The 26,672-nt window shown below is 44.7% G+C and overlaps 1 protein-coding gene and 1 long non-coding RNA gene across 5 annotated transcripts in view; both read right to left on the bottom strand.

Annotated features, from left to right (window-relative positions):
• The window catches only part of LOC143787819 (uncharacterized), a 330,573-nt gene that overhangs the window by 242,791 nt on the left and 61,110 nt on the right, over window positions 1-26,672 (bottom strand). The gene's annotated exons all lie outside the window — the stretch shown is intronic.
• On the bottom strand, window positions 14,392-21,760 carry LOC143788937 (uncharacterized). Of its 4 annotated transcripts, none has more exons than XM_077278910.1 (4): window positions 20,658-21,760; window positions 20,310-20,518; window positions 19,178-20,080; window positions 14,392-16,242 (listed from the first exon to the last, which is right to left on the bottom strand). In XM_077278910.1, the coding sequence occupies exons 2-4, from the start codon at window positions 20,412-20,414 to the stop codon at window positions 16,183-16,185; spliced, it is 1,068 nt and encodes a 355-aa protein (XP_077135025.1). In that variant the 5' UTR covers window positions 20,415-20,518; window positions 20,658-21,760; the 3' UTR covers window positions 14,392-16,182. The 4 variants fall into 4 exon arrangements, with proteins under 4 accessions (XP_077135025.1, XP_077135026.1, XP_077135024.1 ...); XM_077278911.1 differs by lacking the exon at window positions 20,658-21,760 and having other exon boundaries at window positions 19,178-19,350; window positions 19,669-20,080; window positions 20,310-20,642; XM_077278909.1 differs by lacking the exon at window positions 20,658-21,760 and having other exon boundaries at window positions 19,178-19,833; window positions 19,924-20,080; window positions 20,310-20,642.

The following is a 26,672-nucleotide window of genomic DNA, read 5'->3' as shown; positions in this document are numbered from 1 at the left end:
TCAGAGCAGGAAGCAGACGGCAAGGGACCTGAAGGACACCGACGGGTGAGTATGTACGGTTTGTTTTTTTGCGTTTACGCTGGTAACCAGGGTAAACATCGGGTTACTAAGCGCGGCCCTGCACTTAGTTACCCGATGTTTACCCTGGTTACCCGGGGACTTCGGCATCGCTCCAGCGCCGTGATTGCAACGTGTGACCGCAGTCTACGACGCTGGAGCGATGATTATACGACGCTGCGACGTCACGAATCGTGCCGTCGCAGCGATGAAAATTTCAATGTGTGACGGTACCCTAAGGCTGATATACAACTACCACCAGCTCAGCTGCACTGCAATGGGGAGCCCCTGAGATCCCACATATGCCAACCTGCTCCTGGGAGGACACCATCGTCTTTGGCAACGAGGCCACATCTTGGTGGTGAACAAAGATACAATTTTGGGGGCGCTACATAGATATTTTAATTTTCTGGTCCGGGAACACAGATTCTTTAAAGGAGGTTTGTAGGCAAATTGGGAATCAGTAAGTTTGGCCTAACATTTGTCTGTGAGATTAATCCTCATACGATCAATTCTCTTGATCTACTTGTGAGAGTACTGGTATCCGTAACCCAGGACAAGCTTCAGGCGGCCTGGGAAGGCTCTTACCGCCTGGACCAGCGTCTCATTGCTGTAATGTACCTGGTCACCCCAGGAGAAGGCGGACGGTCTTCCACATGGACATGGCCAGTGCGCACACCCTGGGAACCTTTACTGCTTCTCTGTATAGGTATGACCGTTTACACTAAATACCAGTCTGCACATGGCATGATGGCTACTTATTATAGTTGTATAATTTGTTGGCTGGGCTGTGGGATTCATTGCACTTCTTTCGTTGCGAGCTACCAGCCTCTAGTCAAGTTTCCTATCACCCACTCCTTCATTCTACAACTACTTTGCTGCTCTTGTGTACTGACTCCTGGCTATCCCTGACTACGCTACGCGCTGCTCCTTTAAACTTCATTGCTGAAAGTGGACCTCTCTCAGTGCCAGCTGGGCCTGAGATAGGTCCACCACCTGGGACACCAGGTAGGCCCTGAAACCGGAGCCAGGAAAGGTGAATGCCATTGTGTCCTAGCGACCTCCAAGGATCAAGAAAAAGGTGATGTCCTTCCTGGGCACCACCAGGGACGTTCCCACTATAGTAGCCTCGTGAAGCTCCTGACAGACTTAACTAAGGAAATGCTGCCCTCCGTAGTCGACTGGACAAATGACTGAGAGGCGCGACTTTCTGGGTGCTGAAGACTGCCCTTTCCAGCTTTCCAATATTATGCAACTAACACCACTAAGCCATTTGTAGTACAGACCGATGTCAGGGACTTTGGCTTCGGTTGCCGTGCTCAGCGAGGTCGAATCTACAGCCAGGAAAACCCCATTTTGTACCTGAGCCAGAAACTCCAGCAGGGTGAGGTGGCTTACTCCGCAATGAAGGAGGAAAGAAGGAACGCCTGGCAGTGGTGTAGGTCCTGCAGCATTACTTGTGAGGGTGTCACTTCACCGTGACAATGGGCCACAACCAAGTCAGCTGGTTACACACAATCTCCATAGGTTGTTACTCTGGAGCCTTGCACACCGGCAACACCACTTCGTCATAAGGGCCGTGACCACGGTATCGCAGCTGGGTTATCATGGCGAATGGAAGTTACGGGTGAATGGGTAGGGAAGCACATCAAAGTGATGTCCCCTAGTGCCCTCCAAAGGGGGGAGGTGTGATGAATATGGGGAATACAATTTCATGCCAATCAACTAGATCATATGTGGTTCGAGATTATAGACCTCCTTCAAAATGTGAAGCCGAGACAGGTTATCTGGCTCATTAGGTGGTCCAGATTTAAAAGCTCCAAGTGAAAAAACTCACACCCTTAGCAGCCTGGTTAGGACCAAGGCATTTCTGGAAAAATGAAGAAACCGGAAACTGTTGGTACCCTACACCTCCCATGTGGCTGTGCAGCACCAAGGCCTAACATCCTACAGGATACCGACTTTAGTATCATCTGCTTATACTTATTGTACTACCACCTGTATCTGACTATCTGACCATCCTATATGTATAGAGGTTTGTCTAGTGTGCCTTTAAGGCAGGGGTGGGCAATTAACTTTCCCGAGGGGCCACATAAGAGACCGTGACCATTGTGGAGGGCCGAAATTAATTCTGCTCAATATTACAATTATTATATTATTGATAATGTTATTAATATTAATTGTATTCCTTAATATTGAGCAGAATTAAGAATGCTGACATCCCCCTATATATCATTTGAACCCAAGCACAGCCTCCTTATTCAGCATGAGCCCCCCACAGCCTCACAATATGCAGCTTGAGCCCCACACAGCCTCCCTATATGCACTGCATGAGCCCCACACAGCCTCCCTATCAGGGGCGTAACTACCGCGGTCGCAGCGGTCGCCATTGCGACCGGGCCCCGCAGGTCAGGGGCCCAGGGCCGGCCCCTGACCTGCGGGGCCGGACTGGCCATCGGGCACTTCTGGCAAATGCCAGAAGAGCCGGTGCCAGTAGTGGGCCGCCCGCTGTACTGTTCCCCCCCGCCCCCCGCCAGTGCCGCCGCCGCATTTAACTATACCGGCGTCTATGACACCGGTATAGTTCAATGCAATGATGTCGGAGAGAGCGTCTCCTGACGCTTCCTCTCCCATCATTCCCCGCTCTGCCTCTGACAGTACACTGCGGGTGCGCGATGACGTCATATCATCGCGCACCTGCTGTGTCCTGCGCAGACTGCAGCCACCGAGACAGGAGCAGGGACGAGCAGCGCGGGCAAAAGGAAAGGTGAGGTGAGTGTTTGTTTTTTTTTCTTTTTAACCGGACTGTGGGGCCATTATCGGGGGGGGTGGGATGAGACGTGGGCTGTGCTCTATATACCCCTGTGCGGGCTGTGCTGGATATACCACTGTGCGGGCTGTGCTCTATATACCACTGTGCGGGCTGTGCTCTATATACCACTGTGCGGGCTGTGCTGGATATACCACTGTGCGGGCTGTGCTGGATATACCACTGTGCGGGCTGTGCTGGATATACCACTGTGCGGGCTGTGCTGGATATACCACTGTGCGGGCTGTCCTGGATATACCACTGTGCGGGCTGTGCTCTATATACCACTGTGCGGGCTGTGCTCTATATACCACTGTGCGGGCTGTGCTGGATATACCACTGTGCGGGCTGTGCTCTATATACCACTGTGTGGGCTGTGCTCTATATACCACTGTGCGGGCTGTGCTGGATATACCACTGTGCGGGCTGTCCTGGATATACCACTGTGCGGGCTGTGCTCTATATACCACTGTGCGGGCTGTGCTGGATATACCACTGCGCGGGCTGTGCTGGATATACCACTGTGCGGGCTGTGCTGGCACCCAACAACATGTTGCAGTGCAGGAGATTCCTGCAACAGTCCGAGGCGTATCTAGGGGAATGTGGGGGGGGGCCCCATTTGGAAGTTCGCACCGGGGCCCGTGGCTTTGTAGTTACGCCACTGCTCCCTATATACACTGCATGTAGCCCCCGTAGCCTCATGTGAAGAATGTCGCCTCCATATGCAGCACCATGTGCCGGATGTCACCCCCATGTGTGCAGCACCATGTCGTCCCATGTGTGCAGCGCCATGTCACACCCCATAGCCTCCTCATGCCCACCCAAACAGCCCATACACATGAGAAAAAAAAAAAACACTACATACTCACCTCGGTCCAGTTCCCTGGCGCTCTGCTTCTCTCCCCGCCTCTGCTCACACGCTGTTTGGTGGAGGAAGTGGCCAGAGGCCCCTCCTCCACCAAAGAAGTCAGCGGCGGGCGCAAGGCACAGCCGCACATGGAGACAGCGAGCGGGCAGGCACCATGCGGCCCGTGGACCACTGATTTCCAGCCCCATGGCTGTCTCGGTCCGTGGGTCGCACTTTGCCCAGGCCTGCTTTAAGGCATTGTGCCACGTCTTTCAGTCTCGTAGGCCACCCTCTCTCATTCCCTGTGCTAAGACGACTCTATGCATTCCCAGGGAGTGCGGAATGTCACGGTGAAAGAAGAGAGACCATAACGCGTGACCACCAATACATTAGTGACGTCAGGAGGGGCTGCGAGGTGAGGTTCTTCACATAAGGCATCCGTGTACTCAGGAGAAATTGCGCAACAAATTGTATGGTCTATTTTCTCTCATTACCCTTGTGGATATGAAAGATTTGGGGCAAACGCAACATATTTTGTGAGAAAATTGAAATGTTCATTTATTTCCTTACATATTGCTTCAATTCCTATGAAGGACCTAAAGCACTTTGAGGGGTGTCGTTTTTAAAATGGTCTCACTTTTGGGTATTTTCTCTCACATAGTCACTCAAAGTCCACAGCTCAAATGTGCTGTGGTCCTGAAAAAAAAAGGTTTTAAACGTTTGAGGAAAAATGAAAAATTGCTTATTTACTTTTAACTAGTGTTGAGCATTCCAATACCGCAAGTATCGGGTATCGGCCGATATTTGCTGTATCGGAATTCCGATACCGAGTTCCGATATTTTTGTGATATCGGAAATCGGAATCGGAAGTTCCCAATGTATGGTTCCCAGGGTCTGGAGGAGAGGAGACTCTCCTTCAGGCCCTGGGATCCATATTCATGTAAAAAATAAAGAATAAAAATAAAAAATATGGTTATACTCACCCGTCCGACGGACCCTGGACCTTAGCGGTGCAACCGGTAGCCTCCATTCCTAAGAATGCAGTGAGTGTACAGCACCTGCAATGCCGTCGCGGTCTTGTGATTGGTCGCGTGACCGCTCATGTGACCACGACGTCATCGAAGGTCCTTCACTCACTGCATTCTTAGGAACGGAGGCTGCCGGTTGCACCGCTAAGGTCCAGGGTCCGTCCGAGGGTGAGTATATCCATATTTTTTATTTTTATTCTTTATTTTTTACATGAATAGGGATCCCAGGGCCTGAAGGAGAGAGTTTCCTCTCCTTCAGACCCTGGGAACCATCCAGGATACCTTCCGATATTTGTGTCCCATTGACTTGTATTGGTATCGGGTATCGGTATTGGCGATATCCGATATTTTTTGGATATCGGCCGATCCAATCCGATACCGATACTTTCAAATATCGGACGGTATCGCTCAACACTACTTTTAAGCCTTCGACATTCCTAACAAAAATACCAGATTACTTACCGGTAATGCTCTTTTATAGAGCCCACGACAGCACCCACTAGAGAGAGAGGGGATCCGCCCCTAGGAACAGGAAACCTACAGAGAGATAAAAGGGGCGGTCCCCCCTCGCTCCTCAGTTGTATTACAGAGAATAGGAGGAACCACCGCCAGGTTTTAGTTAATAGGCTCAGGAAGATGTACATATTTACAACCTTATACTATATTGATCTATTATTTACACCTCACCACAAAGACACCACGTGCTACTAAAAAAGAAGGGAGGGATGTGAATGGGTGCTGTCGTGGGCTCTATAAAAGAGCATTACCGGTAAGTAATCCGCTATTTTCTATTCGCCACGACAGCACCCACTAGAGAGATTTACAGAGACTATAGATTGGGTGGGTTCACCGTGTCAAGGACAGATATTCCAAAGGTTAGATCTGAGGCGGAAGATAGGTCTAATCTATAGTGCTTATAGAAAGTACTAGGTGAAGACCAGGTTGCACCCTTACATATAAGGTCTATTGGCACATTCGCCTTCTCTGCCCAGGAAGTCAACAAGGCTCTTGTAGAGTGTGCTCCCACATGCAGTGGTGGATCTCTTCCTTTAGCTCTATATGCCAAGAGTATGGCATCTCTGATCCAGCGTGATAAGGTTTTCTTTGTGACTCTGGATCCCTTGTTTTTACCCTGGAAAGACACAAAGAGAGCCCTACTCTTCCTCCAGTCCCTAGTCCTCTCTAAATAGGCCAGAACAGTCCTTTTAACATCTAGGGTATGAAGTCTCACTTCTTCTGGAGTTGAGTGGTCTCTATAAAAAGTAGGTAGGAAGATCTCCTGGGATCTATGAAAACTAGTGGCTACTTTAGGAAGGTAGGACAGGTCCGTTTTCAAAATTATTCTGTCAAATGTTACAGATAAAAATGGAGGATCTATTGATAAGGCCTGGAGATCGCTCACTTTCCTAGCAGGTACTAATGCTACTAACAATATCGTTTTTAATGAAATATTTTTCAATGAGGCTGTATGAAGAGGCTCGAAAGGGCTTTGTGTTAATGCATCTAAAGGTACCTTCACACGAAACGACTTTGTAACGATATCGCTAGCGATCCGTGACGTTACAGCGTCCTCGCTAGCGATATCGTTAAGTTTGACATGCAGCAGCGATCAGGATCCTGCTGTGATGTCGCTGGTCGCTGAATAAAGTCCAGAACTTTATTTGGTCGTCCGATCGCCGTGTATCGTTGTGTTTGAAAGCAAAAGCAACGATACCAGCGATGTTTTACACTGGTAACCAGGGTAAACATCGGGTTACCAAGCGCAGGGCCGCGCTTAGTAACCCGATGTTTACCCTGGTTACCAGCATAAAAGTAAAAAAACAAACAGTACATACTCACCTGCGCGTCCCCCAGCGTCTGCTTCCTGACACTTACTGAGCGCCGGCCCTAAAGTGAAAGTGAAAGCACAGCGGTGACGTCACCGCTGTGCTGTTAGGGCCGGAGCTCAGTCAGTGTAAGGAAGCAGACGCTGGGGGACGCGCAGGTGAGCATGTACTGTTTGTTTTTTTTACTTTTACGCTGGTAACCCGATGTTTACCCTGGTTACCCGGGGACCTCGGCATCGTTGGTCGCTGGAGAGCGGTCTGTGTGACCGCTCCCCAGCGATCAAACAGCGACGCTGCAGCGATCGGCATCGTTGTCGCTATCGCTGCAGCGTCGCTTCGTGTGAAGGTACCTTAAGACTAGAGTTAGATCCCACTGAGGGACCTGTGGTATATTGATTGGTTTTGATCGCTCACATGCCGATATAAAACGAGATATCCACCTATCACCTGCAATGTCATAATTAAAGAGAGCTCCTAGAGCTGAAATCTGAACCTTCAGAGTGCTTACAGAGAGCCCTAACTCCAGACCCTTCTGTAGAAACTCTAGTATTGAGAATATGGGAACCTCAGAAGAAAGTTGTGAGGTATGGAAATCAAGAAATTTTCTCCATATTCTATCATAAATTCTGGTAGTAGAAGGCTTTCTACTCTTCATGAGGGTATCTATCAACTCTCTAGAAAATCCTCTAAGATTTATTAACTGCCTCTCAAATTCCATACATTCAAGTTCATGCCCTTTACCTGAGGGTGGAGGAATGGTCCCTGAGAGAGCAAGTCCTTGGTCTGAGGCAGAATCCAAGGGTCTGTAATTGACATTGCCCTGAGCCACAAAAACCATGACCTCTTGGGCAAGAATGGGGCTATCAACAGAACTCTTGCCCCTTCCTCCCTTATTTTTCTTATAACTATGGGTAATAGATTCCATGGGGGAAAAGCATAAGCCAGGCTGAATATCCATGGCACCTGAAGGCCATCGAACATGTCTGAATTGTCCTGTCTGCATAGAGAGGCAAACGCTTTGACCTGACGGTTGGATCTTGTTGAAAACGAGTCTATTTGAGGTACGCCCCATCGGGCTGTTATTAGTCTGAAAATCCTCCTGTTGAGCATCCATTCTCCTTGATGAAGGGTGTGACGGCTGAGAAAATCAGCACGAAAATTGTCTATGCCTCTGATGTGTACCGCTGACAAGGACAACAGATGACTTTCTGCTAATTTCATGATGTCTGATGTAACTTCCATGAGAGTGTCCGACCGTGTACCTCCTTGATGGTTTAGATAAGCCACCGCAGTGGAGTTGTCGGAAAGGACCCGTGTGTGAGAGCCTCGCAGCTGAGGAAGAAAGTGGAGTATGGAATAATATATAGCTCTTAATTCTTTAACATTAGAGGAATTATTAGATTCTGATCTGGACCAAAGACCCTGAACCATCTGATCCTGAAAATGTGCCCCCCAGCCTTCAGGACTAGCATCTGTGGTCACTATACTTGAAGGAGTCATCACCCATAAAACTCCTCAAAAGATTGTCCCAATCCAACCACCATGTAAGGTAGTGTACCACCTCTAAAGTTAACACAACTGTCTGATTTAAATGTCCACTCTTATTAATGTCCTCTAACACAAATTTCTGAAGCTGTCTCGTGTGAAATTGAGCCCACTGAAACGCAGGAATGCATGAAGTCAGTGAACCTAGCAAGGACATGGCACTTCTTAACGACATACTGCGTTTTTCGATCGCTAAGTTCACTTTATCAATTATGGAGGCCTTCTTATCCTCAGGAAGCCAACATATCTGGTCGACTGAATCTAGAAGGAGCCCAAGGAATTTTTGACATGTTACAGGTTGGAGTCTGGATTTTTCCCAATTGACAATCCAGCCAAGTGTTTGCAAAAAAAAGACAACTTCCTCTAACCTTTGCTCACACTGGAGGGGAGTTTTACCTATAATCAGCAGGTCATCTAGATACGGAATGACAAGTGTGTCTTTTAACCGTAGAAAGGACATTACTTCTAATAACAATTTAGCAAAAACCCTCGGAGCCATAGATACCCCAAAGGGCATTGCTCTGTATTGTAGATGACGAACTTGACCATCTATTAAAACTGCCACCCGAAGAAACTGCTGGTTTAACTGGTGTATAGGAAGATGGTAATAAGCATCCTTAAGATCCAGTACTACCATGTAACAGTTTGGAAATAAATTTTTTATAGCTGAACGAATGGATTCCATTTTAAATGTTTTGGGTTTTATGAAGGTGTTCAATTTTCTCAAATTAATTATAGTTCTGAAAGACCCATCAGGCTTAGTAATCAGAAACAAGGGAGAGTAAAATCGTCTCCCCATTTGAGACGACGGGGCCTCTATTAAAACCTGTTTGGCTAAGGGATTTAATTTCAATTTCAAGTGCCTCTTGCTGTGGCCTGGATTTTAAGGAAGTTAGAAGGAAAGAATCCGGAGGTGTCCGGATACAGTCTAAGGTGAGGCCTGAAGATATCAAATTTATGGCCCATGAATTAGCTGTTATTTTCTTCCATTGTTTGACAAATCTTAGTAATCTACCTCCCACCGGTAGAAAAGGATTAACGGAATTTATCCGCTGGTTTGAAGGGACGTTTATTAAACAAATTTCCCTTCTGCCTGAACTCCTTGTTACTCCAGCGGTCTTTAAAGTCTCTTTTCTTGCCAAATGGGGGTTTCCTAAATGCCCTTCTGTAAGAAGGAATAAAGGGATTAGGGAACCCCTTCTTCCTCTCACCCGCCTTAGTGAGTATATCATCCAGAACGGCTCCAAAAAGGTACTCACCCTGACAGGGTATGGCACACAACTTAGACCTGGACTGGGCAACTCCATTCCAGTTCTTTAACCACAACACTCGAGGAGCTGTATTAGTAAGGTTAGCTGTTCAGGCTGCTAAGCGGAGCGAGTCTATTGAGGCATCTGATAGAAAGGCCGCAGCACCCTTAATCAAAGGAATAGAGGCACGCAATTTTTCCTTAGATACGCCACTCTTGATGCTTTGATCCAGCTGCTCCAGCCAAACCAGCATAGACCTGCTAGTGCATGTGGCTGAGATTGCCGGTTTAAATGCAGTGACACAAGCTTCCCATGATCTTTTAAGAAGTGCATCAGATTTTCTTTCCATAGGATCGGACAAAGAGCCCGCATCCTCTACAGGTAAAGAGGTATGGCGAGAGGTGGATGCTACAGCCGCATCAACTTTAGGCACCTTAGCCCAGGTGGCCAAGTCCTCATCGTCAAAGGGGTAACGTCTCTTACAAGATATCGGTACAAACCCCTTTTGCCCCTGCTTACTCCATTCTTTTTTGACCAGGTCTTTAATGGTCTGATTTACAGGAAACACATGGCCCTTCTGCTGAGCGAGACCTGCAAACATAACGTCCTGCAGCGTCTGAGGCTCTTTGGACTCTGATAACCCCATCGTACTCCTTACTGATTTCACCAAATTGTTCACACCATCAGTAGGAAAACAGACAATCCTCATCCTCTGAGGAACAAGAAATCTGAGAGATGTCAGAATCAATCTCCCCACTTTCTGCAGACGTGTCTGCTCTAGGTGAGGATGCTCTCCTGCTTCTCTTCTCCATAGGCATAGATGGGCCACCACCTAAGGACTGAAGCTCCTCACGTATTATTAGACGTATCTCATTCATTTTGACCGACCGCAGTGAGCAGTAGTGAGGGCTTTGAAACTAACAAACACCAAACAGTACATAACACTGGAGACAATGAACTAGCATCAGCTATCAAGGCGCTAGTTCAACACTTAACTCGTACACACCGGTCAACTGACATTAAGACAACACCTCGATCTGCTAGTCTACATAAAGATAAATTTTTCTGTGGAATTCGCCTGCTAGGGGCGCACACAGACCAAGAGACCAAACAAAAAATATGGAATAATGATTACGTAGACACATGGTCGTTATTATCTGTAGACCAACAGACCGTAGATAAGGAAAGGAGGACAGGCGAAAGGTTATACGATAGGAATAAGCCAAAGATAGCACAAACAATGAAAAACTGGCTACAGGCTTTCACAGTCCTAAGCTTTATTATGGGCCAGAAACATCCAGAATACTGTTCCGAACTATTTATCAGGCCCTAATATAGAATTCATATAAATCCCATGGCGGTTCTGCCTGGAGGCGGTATGATGAGGCTTTCCGCAGGCGGCTGGCCCTGCAGCCCTGTTTAGGCTGGGGCGTAAAAGTGACAGATGTGTGGATACGACTAATGCAATCACAGGAAGAGCCTCCCTTTTCACCAACGACCACTAATTACTAATGTAGAAAATAAACTTGTTAACTCACTGTTGTCTTCCAATTGGCAGGCCTTCAAAGTCCTTCTCCCTAATGTGACACCATCGGGCCTCCAGTGTCCTCAATCCTTACGGAACACTGTTGCCAATCACTGATGCCATTAATCTGCGCTTCGGTTACACCGGCTACCTGGCAGGTTTATAATAAAGCGTGGGTAGAGCGGTGCTCATTAATTTACGGTAGGCTGGTCGATATGTACGATCGTGCGAGATGTCGGTAGAATTTTTGAATCGGCTCAGGCAAAGAGACGAGCCGGGTACATCTGTGCAACGGTTTTTATCGGGTGATAGCTTTTTTCTTCCAACTAACGGGGTGGTCGGACGTTACTAAGGTCTTTTTCATCAAACAAGCAGTTAAAGGCTGGAAAAGGCTCCAGCCTAGTCAGGAATGTCATCGCCCCATTTCATTGAGACTATTGCATGATATAATCACAAAATCCTTATCAGCGTGCAGGTCACAATATGAGTCAATCCTAGTATTTGCAGCTTCCACTATCGAATTTTCCGGCGCAAGATTTCATGCGGATTTGTGTGTATTTTTTTAAGCTCAATAAAGATATACCCAAAAAGAAAGGGTGATGTCATTTCTTGTCCAACCTCTTCATTTACATACTCCATTGAAGAATAATGTTTACACACACAGACAGATAGATGATAGATAACAGATAAATCGATAGATAGATGATAGATATGGGATAGATAATAGATAGATAGCTCTTTCGTATCGATCTATCTATCGTATCTATTATCTATAAATATATCTATCGATAGATATATCGATAGATAGATAATAGATAAATAGATGATAGACAGATAATAGATACGATAGATAATACCAAGTCAGATGTTTAGTATATCTATGTATCTATAGATATAAATATATCTATAAATATATCTATAGATAGATGATTATATAGATAGATGGATAATCTAAGGGGTACGTCTGTCTGTTTGTCTGTCTTTGTCTGTAACGGAAATCCCGAGTCGCTTATTAATCGCGACCGGCAGTCTGGCCGCGAATTGGCCCCTAACTACTCCCCATCCCGGACCAACTATTTACTACTGATGCTGGCTGTGCAGCATCAATAGTAGAAAGATATAATGGTAAAAGTAATAAAAAATCATGCTATTCTGACCTTCCGTCGCCTCCGCAGCTTTCCCGCTCCTCCGGATGCTCTCGGCAGCTTCCGTTCCCAGAGATGCATTGCGAAATTACACAGATGACTTAGCGGTCTCTGGCTAAGACTGCTAAGTCATCTGGGTAATTTTGCAATGCATCTCTGGGAACGGCAGCTGCCGGCCGCATCGCAAGGAGCGGGACAGCTTCGGTGGACGATGGAAGGTGAGTATATAACAGTTTATTTTAATTCTTTTTGTGGGCTGTGCCATCTACTACGTGGGCTGTGCCATCTACTACGTGGGCTGTGCCATCTACTGCGTGGGCTGTGCCATCTACTGCGTGGGCTGTGCCATCTACTGCGTGGGCTGTGCCATCTAGTGCATTGGCTGTGCTATATACTACGTGGCTGTGTCATATACTACGTGGGCTGTGCTATATACTACGTGGGCTGTGCTATATACTACGTGGGCTGTGCTATATACTACGTGGGCTGTGCTATATACTACGTGGGCTGTGCTATATACTACATGGGCTGTGCTATATACTACGCGGCCGGCTGCGAGCAATCAGCGATATTGGCGTGGAATTTAACCCCCACTCACAGCGCGATGTACATACATACATATTCTAGAATACCCAATGCATTCGTATCGAGCCACCATCTAGTATATATATATATATATATATATATATATATATATATATATATATATATATACATATACATACACATTGTACTTCATGATAGTGGTAAAATTTCTTTGATATTACCTGCGTTTATTTGTGAAAAGAACGGAGATTTGGCAAATTTTGAGAATTTCGCAATTTTCCAACTTTGAATTTTTATGCAATTAAATCACAGAGATATGTCACACAAAATACTTAATAAGTAACATTTCCCACATGTCTACTTTACATCAGCACAATTTTGGAACCAAAATTTTTTTTGTTAGGGAGTTATAAGGGTTAAAAGTTGACCAGCAATTTCTCATTTTTACAACACCATTTTTTTTTTTAGGGACCACATCTCATTTGCAGTCATTTTGAGGGGTCTATATGATAGAAAATAACCAAGTGTGACACCATTCTAAAAACTGCACCCCTCAAGGTTCTCAAAACCACATTCAAGAAGTTTATTAACCCTTCAGGTGTTTCACAGGAATTTTTGGAATGTTTAAATAAAAATGAACATTTAACTTTTTTTCACAAAAAATTTACTTCAGTTCCAATTTGTTTTATTTTACCAAGGGTAACAGGAGAAAATGGACCCCAAAACTTGTTGCACAATTTGTCCTGAGTACGCTGATACCCCATATGTGGGGGTAAACCACTGTTTAAGCGCATGGCAGAGCTCGGAAGCGAAGGAGCGCCATTTGACTTTTCAATGCAAAATTGACTGGAATTGAGATGGGACGCCATGTTGCGTTTGGAGAGCCCCTGATGTGCCTACACATTGAAACCCCCCCCCACAAGTGACACCATTTTGGAAAATAGACCCCCTAAGGAACTTTTCTAGATGTGTGGTGAGCACTTTGACCCATTAAGTGATTCACAGAAGTTTATAATGCAGAGCCGCAAAAATAAAAAATCATATTTTTTCACAAAAATGATCTTTACTGTGGGGGAAACCACCACCATGATCTGTGGGGGGAACCACCGTTTGAGCGCATGGCAGAGCTCGGAAGGGAAGGAGCATCATTTGGAATGCAGACTTACATGGATTGGTCTGCAGGTGTCACATTGCGTTTGCAGAGCCCCTAATGTACCTAAGCAGTAGAATCCCCCACAAGCGACCCTATATTGGAAACTAGACCCCCCAAGGAACTTCTCTAGATGTGTTGTGAGAACTTTGAACCCCCAAGTGTTTCACTACAGTTTATAATGCAGAGCCGTGAAAAGAAAAAATATTTTTTTTCCACAAAAATTATTTTTTAGCCCCCAGTTTTGTATTTTCCCAAGGGTAACAGAAGAAATTGGACCCCAAAAGTTGTTGTCCAATGTGTCCTGAGTACGTTGATACCCCATATGTTGGGGTAAACCCCTGTTTCGGCGCACGGTAGAGCTTGGAATGGAAGGAACACTGTTTTACTTTTTCAACACAGAATTGGCTGTAATTGAGATCGGACGCTATGTCGCATTTGGAGAGCCCCTGATGTGCCTAAATAGTGGAAACCACCCAATTATAACTGAAACCCTAATCCAAACACATCCCTAACCCTAATCCCAACGGTAACCCTAACCACACCCCTAACCCTGACACACCCTTAACCCTAATCCCAACCGTAAATGTAATCCAAACCCTAACCCTAACTTTAGCCCCAACCCTAACCCTAACTTTAGCCCCAACCCTAACTGTAGCCTTAACCCTAGCCCCAACCCTAACCCTAATGCTAGCCCTAATGGGAAAATAGAAATAAATAAAAAAAATTAATTTTTAAATTTTTCGCTAACTAAGGGGGTGATGAAGGGGGGTTTGATTTATTTTTATAGCGGGTTTTTTAGCGGATTTTTATGACTGCCAGCCACTGAAAGACGCTTTTTATTGCAAAAATATTTTTTGCGTTACCACATTTTGAGAGCTATAATTTTTCCATATTTTGGTCCACAGAGTTATGTGAGGTATTGTTTTTGCGGGACGAGTTGACGTTTTTATTGGTAACATTTTCGGGCACGTGACACTTTTTGATCGCTTTTTATTCCGATTTTTATGAGGCAGAATGACCAAAAACCAGCTATTCATTAATTTCTTTTGGGGGAGGCGTTTATACCGTTCCGCGTTTAGTAAAATGGATAAAGCAGTTTTATTCTTCGGGTCAGTACGATTACAGTGATACCTCATTTATATCATTTTTTTAATGTTTTGGCGCTTTTATACGATAAAAACTATTTTATAGAAAAAAAATTATTTTTGTATCACTTTATTCTGAGGACTATAACTTTTTTATTTTTTCTTTGATGATGCTGTATGGCGGCTCTTTTTTTGAGGGACAAGATGACGTTTTCAGCGGTACCATGGTTATTTATATCCATCTTTTTGATTGCGTGTTATTCCACTTTTTGTTTGGCGGTATGGTAATAAAGCGTTGTTTTTTGCCTCTTTTTTTTTTGCGGTGTTCACTGAAGGGGTTAACTAGTGGGAATGTTTTATAAGTCGGGTCGTTACGGACACAGTGATACAAAATATGTGTACTTTTATTGTTTTTTTTAATTTAGATTAAGAAATGCATTTATAGGAACAATATTGTTTTTTTTTTGGGGGGGGGGATTTTTTTATTTTATTTTTTTTTTTTACACATGTGAATATTTTTTTTTTTTTTACACTATAACATTGCCCCAGGGGGGGCATCATGTTATAGTGTAAGATCGCCGATCTGACACTTTGCTGTGCACTGTGTCAGATCGGCGATCTGACATGCACAGCTCCTGGAGGCTTCCCCGCGCCTGCTCTGAGCAGGCGCAGTGAAGCCACCTCCCTACATAACCCAGATGCCGCGGCCATCTTGGATCCAGGCCTGCTGCAGGGAGAAAGAGATGAGACCCTCGGAGCAACGCGATGAAACGCGAGAAAGAGATGAGCCCCCTCACTGCGCGATGCTTCCCTGTACCGCCGGTACACTGCGATCATGTTTGATCGCAGTGTGCCGGGGGTTAATGTGCCGGGGGCGGTCCGTGACCGCTCCTGGCACATAGTGCCAGATGTCAGCTGCGATAGTCAGCTGACACCCGTCCGCGATCGGCCACGTTCCCCCCAGCGCTGGACGTACTATCCCGTCGGTGGTCACACGGGCCCACCCCACCTCGACGGGATAGTACGTCCGATGTCAGAAAGGGGTTAAAGCCTGTGAATAAGAGCTCCTCGTTAAGTCCATTTGGTGACATGCTGTTAAGATTGTAGATCCACCGTGACTCTCGTTGGAGGAGCTCTTTTGTCAGATCTCCACCACGGATATTGCTCCGAACTTGATCGACGACCATAATGCGTATATCCCGCTGTCTGCTATTATGATGTCTCAGGAAATAGAGTGCAACAGATGAAACAATTTTTTCTTTCTCAATATCCACCCTGGCGTTGATGATATTTGACATATGCTGTTGAACCCTTCACATTACTTCCTGGGTTGTCTGTCCGACATATATCTTCGGGCATGTGCAAATCAATAAGTAAACCACGTTCCTTGATCTGCAGTTGGAGTATTGCCTGGTTTTCTCCTCCCCTGGAAAAATCGGCAGAGTTAAAATGTCAGTAGCAGTCATATACGGGCATACATTGCAGTTCCCACAGGGAAATGTCCCCTTTATCCGATTTCCTGTCCCTAATCCCACAATTGGCCTCTTAAAATGGCTGGTGGTGAGAGTATCCTTGAGATTCTTAGCTCTCCTAGCAACAATTCTTGGTTTGTCTGAAAAAAAGGGCCTCAGTTTGGACTCATTCAAAAGTATCCCCCAAAGTTTACCCAGGATGTCATAAACATCCTGCCATTGGTCGTTAAATGTTGTAATCAGATTAAAGGGAACCTGTCACCCCCCCCAGTCATTTCAAACTAAAAGAGCCACCTTGTGCAGCAGTAATGCTGCATTCTGACAAGGTGGCTCTTTTAGTTCTGGGTGCTGTAACTTGAGAAATAATCAGTTATAATTTGTCTGAAATACCTGCTCCTCAGTCAAGTGGGCCGGCGTTTCCCCCCTGCTTCAGACAGCACACAGCTGTCACTCACATCTTCTTGGCGCCGGGCGCCGCCTCCTCCTCTCCGCTATTTTCAAAAGTAGTCGGCGCCTGCGCTCTTATCCCCTGCCTGGTGCAGGCGCAGTGAACGTTGGCTGTTGTGAATTTGCTTTTTGCTCCCTCTAGTGGTTACTAGTTTTTTGACTCTGGTTTTCTGTCATTCCTTTTATCCGCACCTGGGTCGTTAGTTAGGGGTGTTGCTATATAAGCTCCCTGGACCTTCAGTTCAATGCCTGGCAACGTAGTTATCAGAGCTAGTCTGCTGTGCTCTTGTCTACTGATCCTGGTTCCAGTTATATCAGCTAAGTCTGCCTTTTGCTTTTTGCTATTTGTTTTGGTTTTGTATTTTTGTCCAGCTTGTTCCAAAACTATATCCTGACCTTTGCTGGAAGCTCTAGGGGGGCTGGTGTTCTCCCCCCGGACCGTTAGACGGTTCGGGGGTTCTTGAATTTCCAGTGTGGATTTTGATAGGGTTTTTGTTGACCATATAAGTTACCTTTCTTTATTCTGCTATCAGTAAGCGGGCCTCTCTGTGCTAAACCTGGTTCATTTCTGTGTTTGTCATTTCCTCTTACCTCACCGTCATTATTTGTGGGGGGCTTCTATCCAGCTTTGGGGTCCCCTTCTCTGGAGGCAAGAAAGGTCTTTGTTTTCCTCTACTAGGGGTAGCTAGATTCTCCGGCTGGCGCGTGTCATCTAGAATCAACGTAGGAATGATCCCCGGCTACTTCTAGTGTTGGCGTTAGGAGTAGATATATGGTCAACCCAGTTACCACTGCCCTATGAGCTGGATTTTTGTATTCTGCAGACTTCCACGTTCCTCTGAGACCCTCGCCATTGGGGTCATAACAGTTGGCCGTCTTTCCTCATATGCAGTCCAGCTGACTGCGCCTGCGTGGCTGCCCTGCCTGTGAATCCCAGCCCCGCAATGTGAATAAATCATAAATCACTGCGGGGCTGGGAATCACAAGCAGGGCGGCCGCGCAGGCACAAATTATAAAACTGATTATTTCTCCAGTTACAGCACCCAGAACTAAAAGAGCCACCTTGTCAGAATGTAGCATTACTGCTGCACAAGGTGGCTCTTTTAGTTTGAAATGACTGGGGGGGGGGGGTGACAGGTTCCCTTCAATGGTCGACATGCTTTCCCGAGCCCTTGGCTGCAAGAGACTCAATCTGTCACTCAGTCTGGAGTGCTCAAAAGGACATTACACAACAATTATCATTATTTTATTAAAAATTATTAACCGTTAAAATAACGGAATATATATTAAAATATATAAAAGAAAATATGTATATATATAAATATATAGACAGTATGTGGGCTGCGGTACACTTGTCCGTTTGGTAAGGTCCGGCTTCCATCTGTATTGCTTTTGCATACTATGTGCATGATTTGATTATTGTGCTTTAGAATTAGGAGGGTCAAATATATACTACGGCAGTGTTATAGATATACAATTGGCTACAATATAATTGATTTACACTAATATTTATTGTCACATTTTGGCACATATATATGTTATATATACTTTTATTATTCACATTCACAGGTATTTATGTGTTTACTTATATAAAATTTAGAGTGATTGCTTTTTTAGCTTTCTCACATATGATTTTGCAAATTTTGTGTTGTTTCACAATTTTCACTACTGATTCATTATTATATATACATATATAGACATTTATTATTACTTACTTAAATACATTATATAGACACATTCACTATATATCCGTTAATATTCACTTGGGTTATTATTTATTATTTATTATTTTTTACATTGTATATTTTGTATATTTATTTACACATTTATTGGATTTTTTCCAATTGTATATCAATTAGGTGCTTGTATTTGTATTATTTATAGATAAATTTTGTCTCCAATTCTTCTGTATATTTTATTATATGTGCACATTATGGCCGGTTTATGAGTGTGCTTTTAATATTTAAATAACTTTGATTGTGATTGCATTAGCACTTTATTTGGTTTATTGTCATTTTATTGCCAGTCGATTTTTGTGTACCACAGCCCCCCACATACGGTCTATATATTTATATATATATACATATTTTCTTTTATATATTTTAATATATATTCAGTTATTTTAACGGTTAATACTTTTTAATAAAATAATGATAATTGTTGTGTAATGTCCTTTTAATATAAATAAAATGAATTTGATTAAAAATCATTTATTGAGTTGTCAGTAAATATTTTTTTTTGGGGTACATGTTTGTTGTGCAGTATTTACTGGAGAGATTATATTTTGAGAATTGTTTGGTATTTCTTTTCTATATAGGATTTTTTGGAGTGCTCAAAAGCTCGTGCTACAACTTTTCACGGGTAGCCTCTCTTTGACAATCGAGTGGTAAGCTCCTGTGCCCCCTCACAAAAATCCGAGTCTTGACTGCAATTGCGCCTTACCCTCAAAAATTGGCCCTTTGGAAGATTGTTGCGTAGGTGTCGGGGGTGAAAACATGAAAAGTGAAGAAGGTTATTCGCAGCTGTAGTCTTGCGAAAGATCTTAGTTTGGATCCGATTGCCAGCTTTTATCACCTTCAAATCCAGAAAATCCACCGATGTCATAGAGGGTGAAGCTGTCAAAGAAATGTTTAGCTCATTACTATTAAGTGTAGCAATGAAGTTCCTGCATTCAGTTTCGGAGCCCGTCCATAGTACCAGCAAGTCGTCGATGTACCGAAACCAACAAAAGAAGTTGGTTTTAAAATCCTGCAAAGGGTGCACCTGTGTCTCCTCCCACCAACCCATAAAAAGGTTGGCATAGGAGGGCGCACAGCGGGCACCCATGGCTGTACCAGAGATTTGCTTATAAAACACTCTGTCAAACACAAAGTAGCTATTAGATGGAACAAAAGCTAAAAGATCCAAAATAAAGGACTGATGTCTGCGGTCACCTGTTATCTGTTGGTTCAAGAAATCTGAGACCGCCTCAATGCCCAATGTGTGTCCGATACAGGTGTACAGTGATGTGACAGCCATCGTGACAAGAATGGTATTGTCAGGAACCGTCAGATCTTGCAGTTGTCGAATCAAGTGGGAGGTGTCCTGGATAGAAGAACCTAGATGGATAACAAGCGGTTGCAAAAAGTGATCCAGGTAAATACATGGCCTCTCATACAAACCGCCTATGCCTGCCACGATTGGCCTACCAGGTGGCTCCTGAGTCGATTTGTGGATCTTCGGGAGAAGATATAGGGTAGGAGCAATTGGAGAAGCCGTGGTCAGGAATTTGAATTCCTTATTGTCCAGAACATTGTTGTGCTTGGCGGAGGTGAGGAGGCGGTCCAATTTCTTCTTAAAAGGTACCTGTGGGGTCAGAAGGCAGGACTTGATAACAGTTGACATCGCTTGGTTGGCGCCGAGCTTCTTTGAGATACATATCAATGGGCCACAGTACAATATTCCCACCCTTATCAGCCTCCTTTATGATAAACGATGGATTCTCTTATAATTTTGTCAGGATCTGCCTCTCTTTTGTCCCCAAATTCTCGCCCTGATGTTTTTTGAGCTGGAGTCTGTCCACATCTTGACTTGCCATGTCATAAAAAATTTTGGATGGTGGGAGATACTGTGAAGGACGGCGTGACCTGTGAGGGCAGATGCCAAGACCTGCAGCCATCCCGGGTGCTGGAATTCTCATTTTCCTCTGAGAGTTGCACAAGATAGTTAAAAACTTGTCTCTCGTCCTGAGGCAGAGAATCGACAATTGAGGGCTGGTGATGTATAAGTTTGAAGACCAGTTTTCTACAAAAGAGATACACATCTTTTACAAGTGTAAATTTATCTAGTCTATTCATAGGAGAAAAAGACAGTCCCATTGGCAAAACACGTCTTTCCTCATCAGATAGAATGTACTCAGATAGATTAATAATTTGTAGATTACCTGTATTGTCGACATCCAAACCTACGGTTACCTCCTCCTGTTGTGTCTCAGTGATCTCTTGTAGGTTGGGGACCAAGTCTGGTACCTTCGTCCCTTTTTCTTTGGATTTGATTGATTTTCGGCGACCTCTTCTATTGCGCTTTCCTGATCGCTTGCGCCTGAAGATAAAAAAAATCGCTAGTAGAGGAATCCCCAGCGACCCCAGGGGGTGGATGCTTCCTCTGATCTTGGCTACAAAACTTTTTGAAGCGACCGTTACCCTGATGCGTCCATCTGAAAATCTGTTGGCTGTCAAAATCACCCTTGTCTCGGAGGAACTTCCTCTTTTGTATAATGTCTTTCTCCAAGGTCTCAATTGTCTCTTTTAGCTTAAGCTGAAACGGTGAAACCACACTCTGTGTATCCAGAGTGTTTAGCTGTATCTCTTTCTCCTTTATTCTCTCCTTTAACTTCCCCATGAGCTTGCGATCATGGTCAATGAGCAGGTTCATCAGAATGGAAGAGCATTTTAAAAGGCCTGCCTCCCACATGCCCTTAAACTCATTATCCGCCTCCGATGCTGGAAAGATTTTAACCCTTAAACCTCTTGGAACAATACCTAATTTATTATACTCCTCTAAGCTCTTAACATTCCACCACGTTTTATTGAGTGACTTATGGAGGTTAGTAATCTCGGAACATAGAAAAGTCACAGACCCATCCGGGGTGGACTCATAACTAATGGAACCAAAAATGTCCTCAACCTGACCCCTCCATGCCAACTCCCTGGTCTCCAAATACATGGTGAACAAAGAACAATTATAATAACAGAGCCTAACAATAAAAAAATATATGCAATAGATCACCAAACTAATAGAAAATAAATCATAAATATAAGTCAAATACTAGTGTGCCAACACTCCACTAGAAAAACCAAAGGAAAAACCAACAGCATATAAATTCGTGAGGGTTGAGGGCACCGCTGAATATATAACTGCAACTGCAATATAACATAGCAACTGAACCCATAGAGAAAGATCAAGTCCACACAGAAGGGAGCACCACAACCATATGTAAAAAATACAAAGTCTTTTATTTGTAACCTTATACAAAAAATAATGCAACACACAAAAAGATACATCACACAGATAAAATCATTAAAAGTGCAGCAACCGCACAAATCTTGTACACAAGTCATATCCTAATATGATAATGTAGGAAAAGAGTGACAACCCACATCCCCAACTACACCAGCCTGGTCATATAATACAATATAATGGCCTGTGGTATAACCATATACAATGTCCTTAGTATACAAAAACAATTAGTTATATATACACACATGGTTCACAGACCAAAACAACACAACAATATGAGCAATTAAGCGTAGACCTGCTAGTATCACAGTACCATATAGCCCTACAGGTATCAATAGAGAAGAATGGACCCCACAGGCAAAGAAAGATCAATGCCTAAACGGCCTTTACCCAATGCAGCCATGCTAAATGAAAAGACCACAAAGTATGATAAGGTCCTGCATGTCAAAAAAAGAAAGAATCAATTACATACACCATGTGGGATCCAAATGTTGAAATCAGGCTAGGACCATGTGTGTACCGATGGAAAAGAGAGGAGGGAAGGAGATGTGGGAAAAGAAACCCACGCGTATCGCCGCAAAAGTTGCGGCTTCCTCAGGGAGAGTTAGCATACTGTGTGTCGTATCGATCCAATATTTATGTAGAATAAATGAGCTAAATGATATTCACCTGTTAGGAAACAGCAGCGTGAAGCCCCGCCCTCCGCCGCTAGCTCCGCCTACTACTGCATGCCGCCCGTCATGCGGCCTGCGTACCTAGCTTTAACATTAGGTACGCAGGTCGTGCGACTGTATGCGGAGGCTGCCGCATGCGTCGTTTTGACGCTGCAGATTAAAAAAAAATGCTACAGGCAACGTCCTACGCTGGTCGCCGCAGCGTCAAAACGACGCATGCGGCAGCCTCCGCATACAGCCGCACGACCTGCGTACCTAATGTTAAATATAGGTACATAGGCCGCATGCCGGGCGCATGCAGAAGTAGGCGGAGCTAGCGGCGGAGGGCGGGGCTTCACAGAGGAAGTCCGCAGCCCTCCGCAGCTGCTCCAAACGCAAGTGTGAAACCGGCCTAATGGTAAAGCCAGAGATAAGGAAATATATACATTGCGCAAATGCGCCAGCGCACTGGCCATATACACTAACGCCGGTCAGAAAACAATCACCCAGTGGGGACCATCAAGAGGGAGGGGAACGCAATGTAAAAGTACCTGCCATATTTTACCCCGAGCGTAATCATGCCTGTGTTGCTACTGTATGTTAACCCAGTTCACACAAACATATCAGAGAGAGCTAGACGGCGCAGGCACATGATCATAAATGTCCTGTCAGACCAAAAAAAAAAAATTTTTATGACATGGTAATTCAAGATGTGGCCAGACTCCAGCTCAAAAAACATCAGGGCGAGAATTTGGGGACAAAAGAGAGGCAGATCCTGACAAAATTAAAAGAGAATCCATCGTTTATCATAAAGGAGGCTGATAAGGGTGGGAATATTGTACTGTGGCCCATTGATATGTATCTCAAAGAAGCTCGGCGCCAACTAAGCGATGTCAACTGTTATCAAGTCCTGCCTTCTGACCCCACAGGTAACTTTAAGAAGAAATTGGACCGCCTCCTCACCTCCGCCAAGCACAACAATGTTCTGGACAATAAGGAATTCAAATTCCTGACCACGGCTTCTCCAATTGCTCCTACCCTATATCTTCTCCCGAAGATCCACAAATCGACACAGGAGCCACCTGGTAGGCCAATCGTGGCAGGCATAGGCGGTTTGTATGAGAGGCCATGTATTTACCTGGATCACTTTTTGCAACCGCTTGTTATCCATCTAGGTTCTTATATCCAGGACACCTCCCACTTGATTCGACAACTGCAAGATCTAACGGTTCCTGACAATACCATTCTTGTCACGATGGCTGTCACATCACTGTACACCTATATCGGACACACATTGGGCATTGAGGCGGTCTCATATTTCTTGAACCAACAGATAACAGGTGACCGCAGACATCAGTCCTTTATTTTGGATCTTTTAGCTTTTGTTCCATCTAATAGCTACTTTGTGTTTGACAGAGTGTTTTATAAGCAAATCGCTGGTACAGACATGGGTGCCCGCTGTGTGAACTCCTATGCCAACCTGTTTATGGGTTGGTGGGAGGAGACACAGGTGCACCCTTTGCAGGATTTTAAAACCAACGTCTTTCGTTGGTTTCGGTACATCGATGACTTGCTGGTACTATGGACGGGCTCCGAAACTGAATGCAGGAACTTCATTGCTACACTTAATAGTAATGAATTAAACATTTCTTTGACAGCTTCCCTCTCTATGACATCGGTGGATTTTCTGGATTTGAAGGTGATAAAAGCTGGCAATCGGATCCAAACTAAGATCTTTCGCAAGACTACAGCTACGAATAACCTTCTTTACTTTTCAAGTTTTCACCCCCGGCACCTACGCAACAATCTTCCAAAGGGCCAATTTTTGAGGGTAAGGCGCAATTGCAGTCAAGACTCGGATTTTTGTGAGGGGGCACAGGAGCTTACCACTCGATTGTCAAAGAGAGGCTACCCGTGAAAAGTTGTAGCACAAGCTTTTGAGCACTCCAGACTGAGTGACAGTTGAGTCTCTTGCAGCCAAGGGCTCGGAAAAGCATGTCGACCATTAAAGGGAACCTGTCACCCCCCCAGTCGTTTCAAACTAAAAGAGCCACCTTGTGCAGCAGTAATGCTGCATTCTGACAAGGTGGCTCTTTTAGTTCTGGGTGCTTTAACATGAGAAATAATCAGTTTTATAATTTGTCTGAAATATCTGCTCCTCAGTCAAGCGGGCCGGCAATTCCCCCCTGCTTCAGACAGCACACAGCTGTCACTCACATCTTCTTGGCGCCGGGCGCCGCCTCCTCCACACCGCTGTTTTCAAAAGTAGCCGGCACCTGCGCTCTTATCCCCTGCCTGGTGCAGGCGCAGTGAACGCTGGCGGTCTTTCCTCATATGCAGTCCAGCTGACTGTGCCTGCGCGGCCGCCCTGCTTGTGATTCCCAGCCCCGCAGTGACTTATGATTTATTCACATTGCGGGGCTGGGATTCACAGGCAGGGCAGCCGCACAGGCGCAGTCAGCTGGACTGCATATGAGGAAAGACGGCCAGCGTTCACTGCGCCTGCACCAGGCAGGGGATAAGAGCGCAGGCGCCGGCTACTTTTGAAAACAGCGGTGAGGAGGCGGCGGCGCCCGGTGCCAAGAAGATGTGAGTGACAGCTGTGTGCTGTCTGAAGCAGAGGGGAATTGCCGGCCCACTTGACTGAGGAGAAGGTATTTCAGACAAATTACAACTGATTATTTCTCAAGTTACAGCACCCAGAACTAAAAGAGCCACCTTGTCAGAATGCAGCATTAATGCTGCACAAGGTGGCTCTTTTAGTTTGAAATGACTGGGGGCGGTTAACAGGTTCCCTTTAATCTGACTACAACATATAACAACCAATGGCAGGATGTTTATGACATCCTGGGTAAACTTTGGGGGATACTTTTGAATGAGTCCAAACTGAGGCCCTTTTTAGCAGACAAACCAAGAATTGTTGCTAGGAGAGTTAAGAATCTCAAGGATGCTCTCACCGCCAGCCATTTTAAGAGGCCAACTGTGAGATTAGGGACAGGAAATCGGATAAAGGGGACATTTCCCTGTGGGAACTGCAATATATGCCCGTATATGACTGCTACTGACATTTTAACTCTGCCGATTTTTCCAGGGGAGGAGAAAGCCAGGCAATACTCCAACTGCAGATCAAGGAACGTGGTTTACTTATTGATTTGCACATGCCCAAAGATATATGTCGGACAGACAACCCAGGAAGTAAGGCGAAGGGTTCAACAGCATATGTCAAATATCACCAACGCCAGGGTGGATATTGAGAAAGAAAAAATTGTTTCATCTGTTGCACTCCATTTCCTGAGACATCATAATAGCAGACAGCGGGATATACGCATTATGGTCGTCGATGAAGTTCGGAGCAATATCCGTGGTGGAGATCTAACAAAAGAGCTCCTCCAACGAGAGTCACGGTGGATCTACAATCTTAACAGCATGTCACCAAATGGACTTAATGAGGAGCTCTTATTCACGGGCTTTTATGCCTGATGGACTGCTCTCGGCCAATCTAGGATAGGTTGCGGCTGGATTTGTATGGGTTTTTTTTTTTTTTGTTCCTGATCTGTAGGGGTTATACCTCATAACAGATTATGTGTTTTTCATATCATGTATTGCATTCTGCCCCCTTTAAAGGATTGACAGTTTGCATAATTAAAGATTCTTCTTTAAATAATTCTTTATTTATTTAGGTTGTAATTGATGCCTCCTTGAATATAGAATATAGGCCTTTTTCATTGAATCCATCTTTTATCACCGTATCATATAGTGCATATTTGACCATTTTTAGAGCCTGTTTCCAGATCAAATTTTCTCTGGCACTTTAGTGTCACTATCCAGGCAGGTCCTTATATCACAGTACCATATAGGACCAACCCAATTGGGTAGGATTATATATACAACTTTTTATATGTATAATCATACTCGTCTATCTTTGCATTTTTCACACTCTCAGCGCTATGGTATATGCATTGACACTCGGTGGGGCTCTTCGCATAGCACTGACCTTGTAAGCACGTTATGAGTCTGCACATGAGTGCAGCCTGCATATGAGTGCAGCTTATTTATGATGTTGGTCCTATAGAACATTTAAGATCATGTGCCGGCACCATTTTGCTCTCTCTAACATGTTTGTGTGCACTGTGCTAACATGCAATAATAATACAGGCATGATTACTTCGGGGGTAAAATACGGCAGGTACTTCTATGCTTATATGCATAATCATACTGATCTATCTTTGCATCTTTTACTCCTTCAGCATTACAGTATATGCAATGACACTAGGTGGGGCTCTTTG

This window comes from Ranitomeya variabilis, chromosome 8, assembly GCF_051348905.1.
Source record: "Ranitomeya variabilis isolate aRanVar5 chromosome 8, aRanVar5.hap1, whole genome shotgun sequence".
NCBI classification, from domain to species: Eukaryota; Metazoa; Chordata; class Amphibia; order Anura; family Dendrobatidae; genus Ranitomeya; species Ranitomeya variabilis.
Note: the sequence above shows the minus strand (reverse complement) of the source record. Positions and strands in the feature narration are given on the sequence as shown.

What these genes read in the sequence shown, in the direction of transcription:
- LOC143788937 (XM_077278908.1), bottom strand. Translation starts at nt 20,537, where the DNA reads ATGTGTATCTCTTTTGTAGAAAACTGGTCTTCAAACTTATACATCACC. An exon ending in CCAAAATTTTTTATGACATG is followed by an intron (nt 20,081 to 20,309) that starts GCAAGTCAAGAT and finishes CTGACCCCACAG; the next exon opens with GTACCTTTTAAGAAGAAATT. An exon ending in CAAAGGGCCAATTTTTGAGG is followed by an intron (nt 16,243 to 19,177) that starts GTAAGGCGCAAT and finishes CGATTTTTCCAG; the next exon opens with GGGAGGAGAAAACCAGGCAA.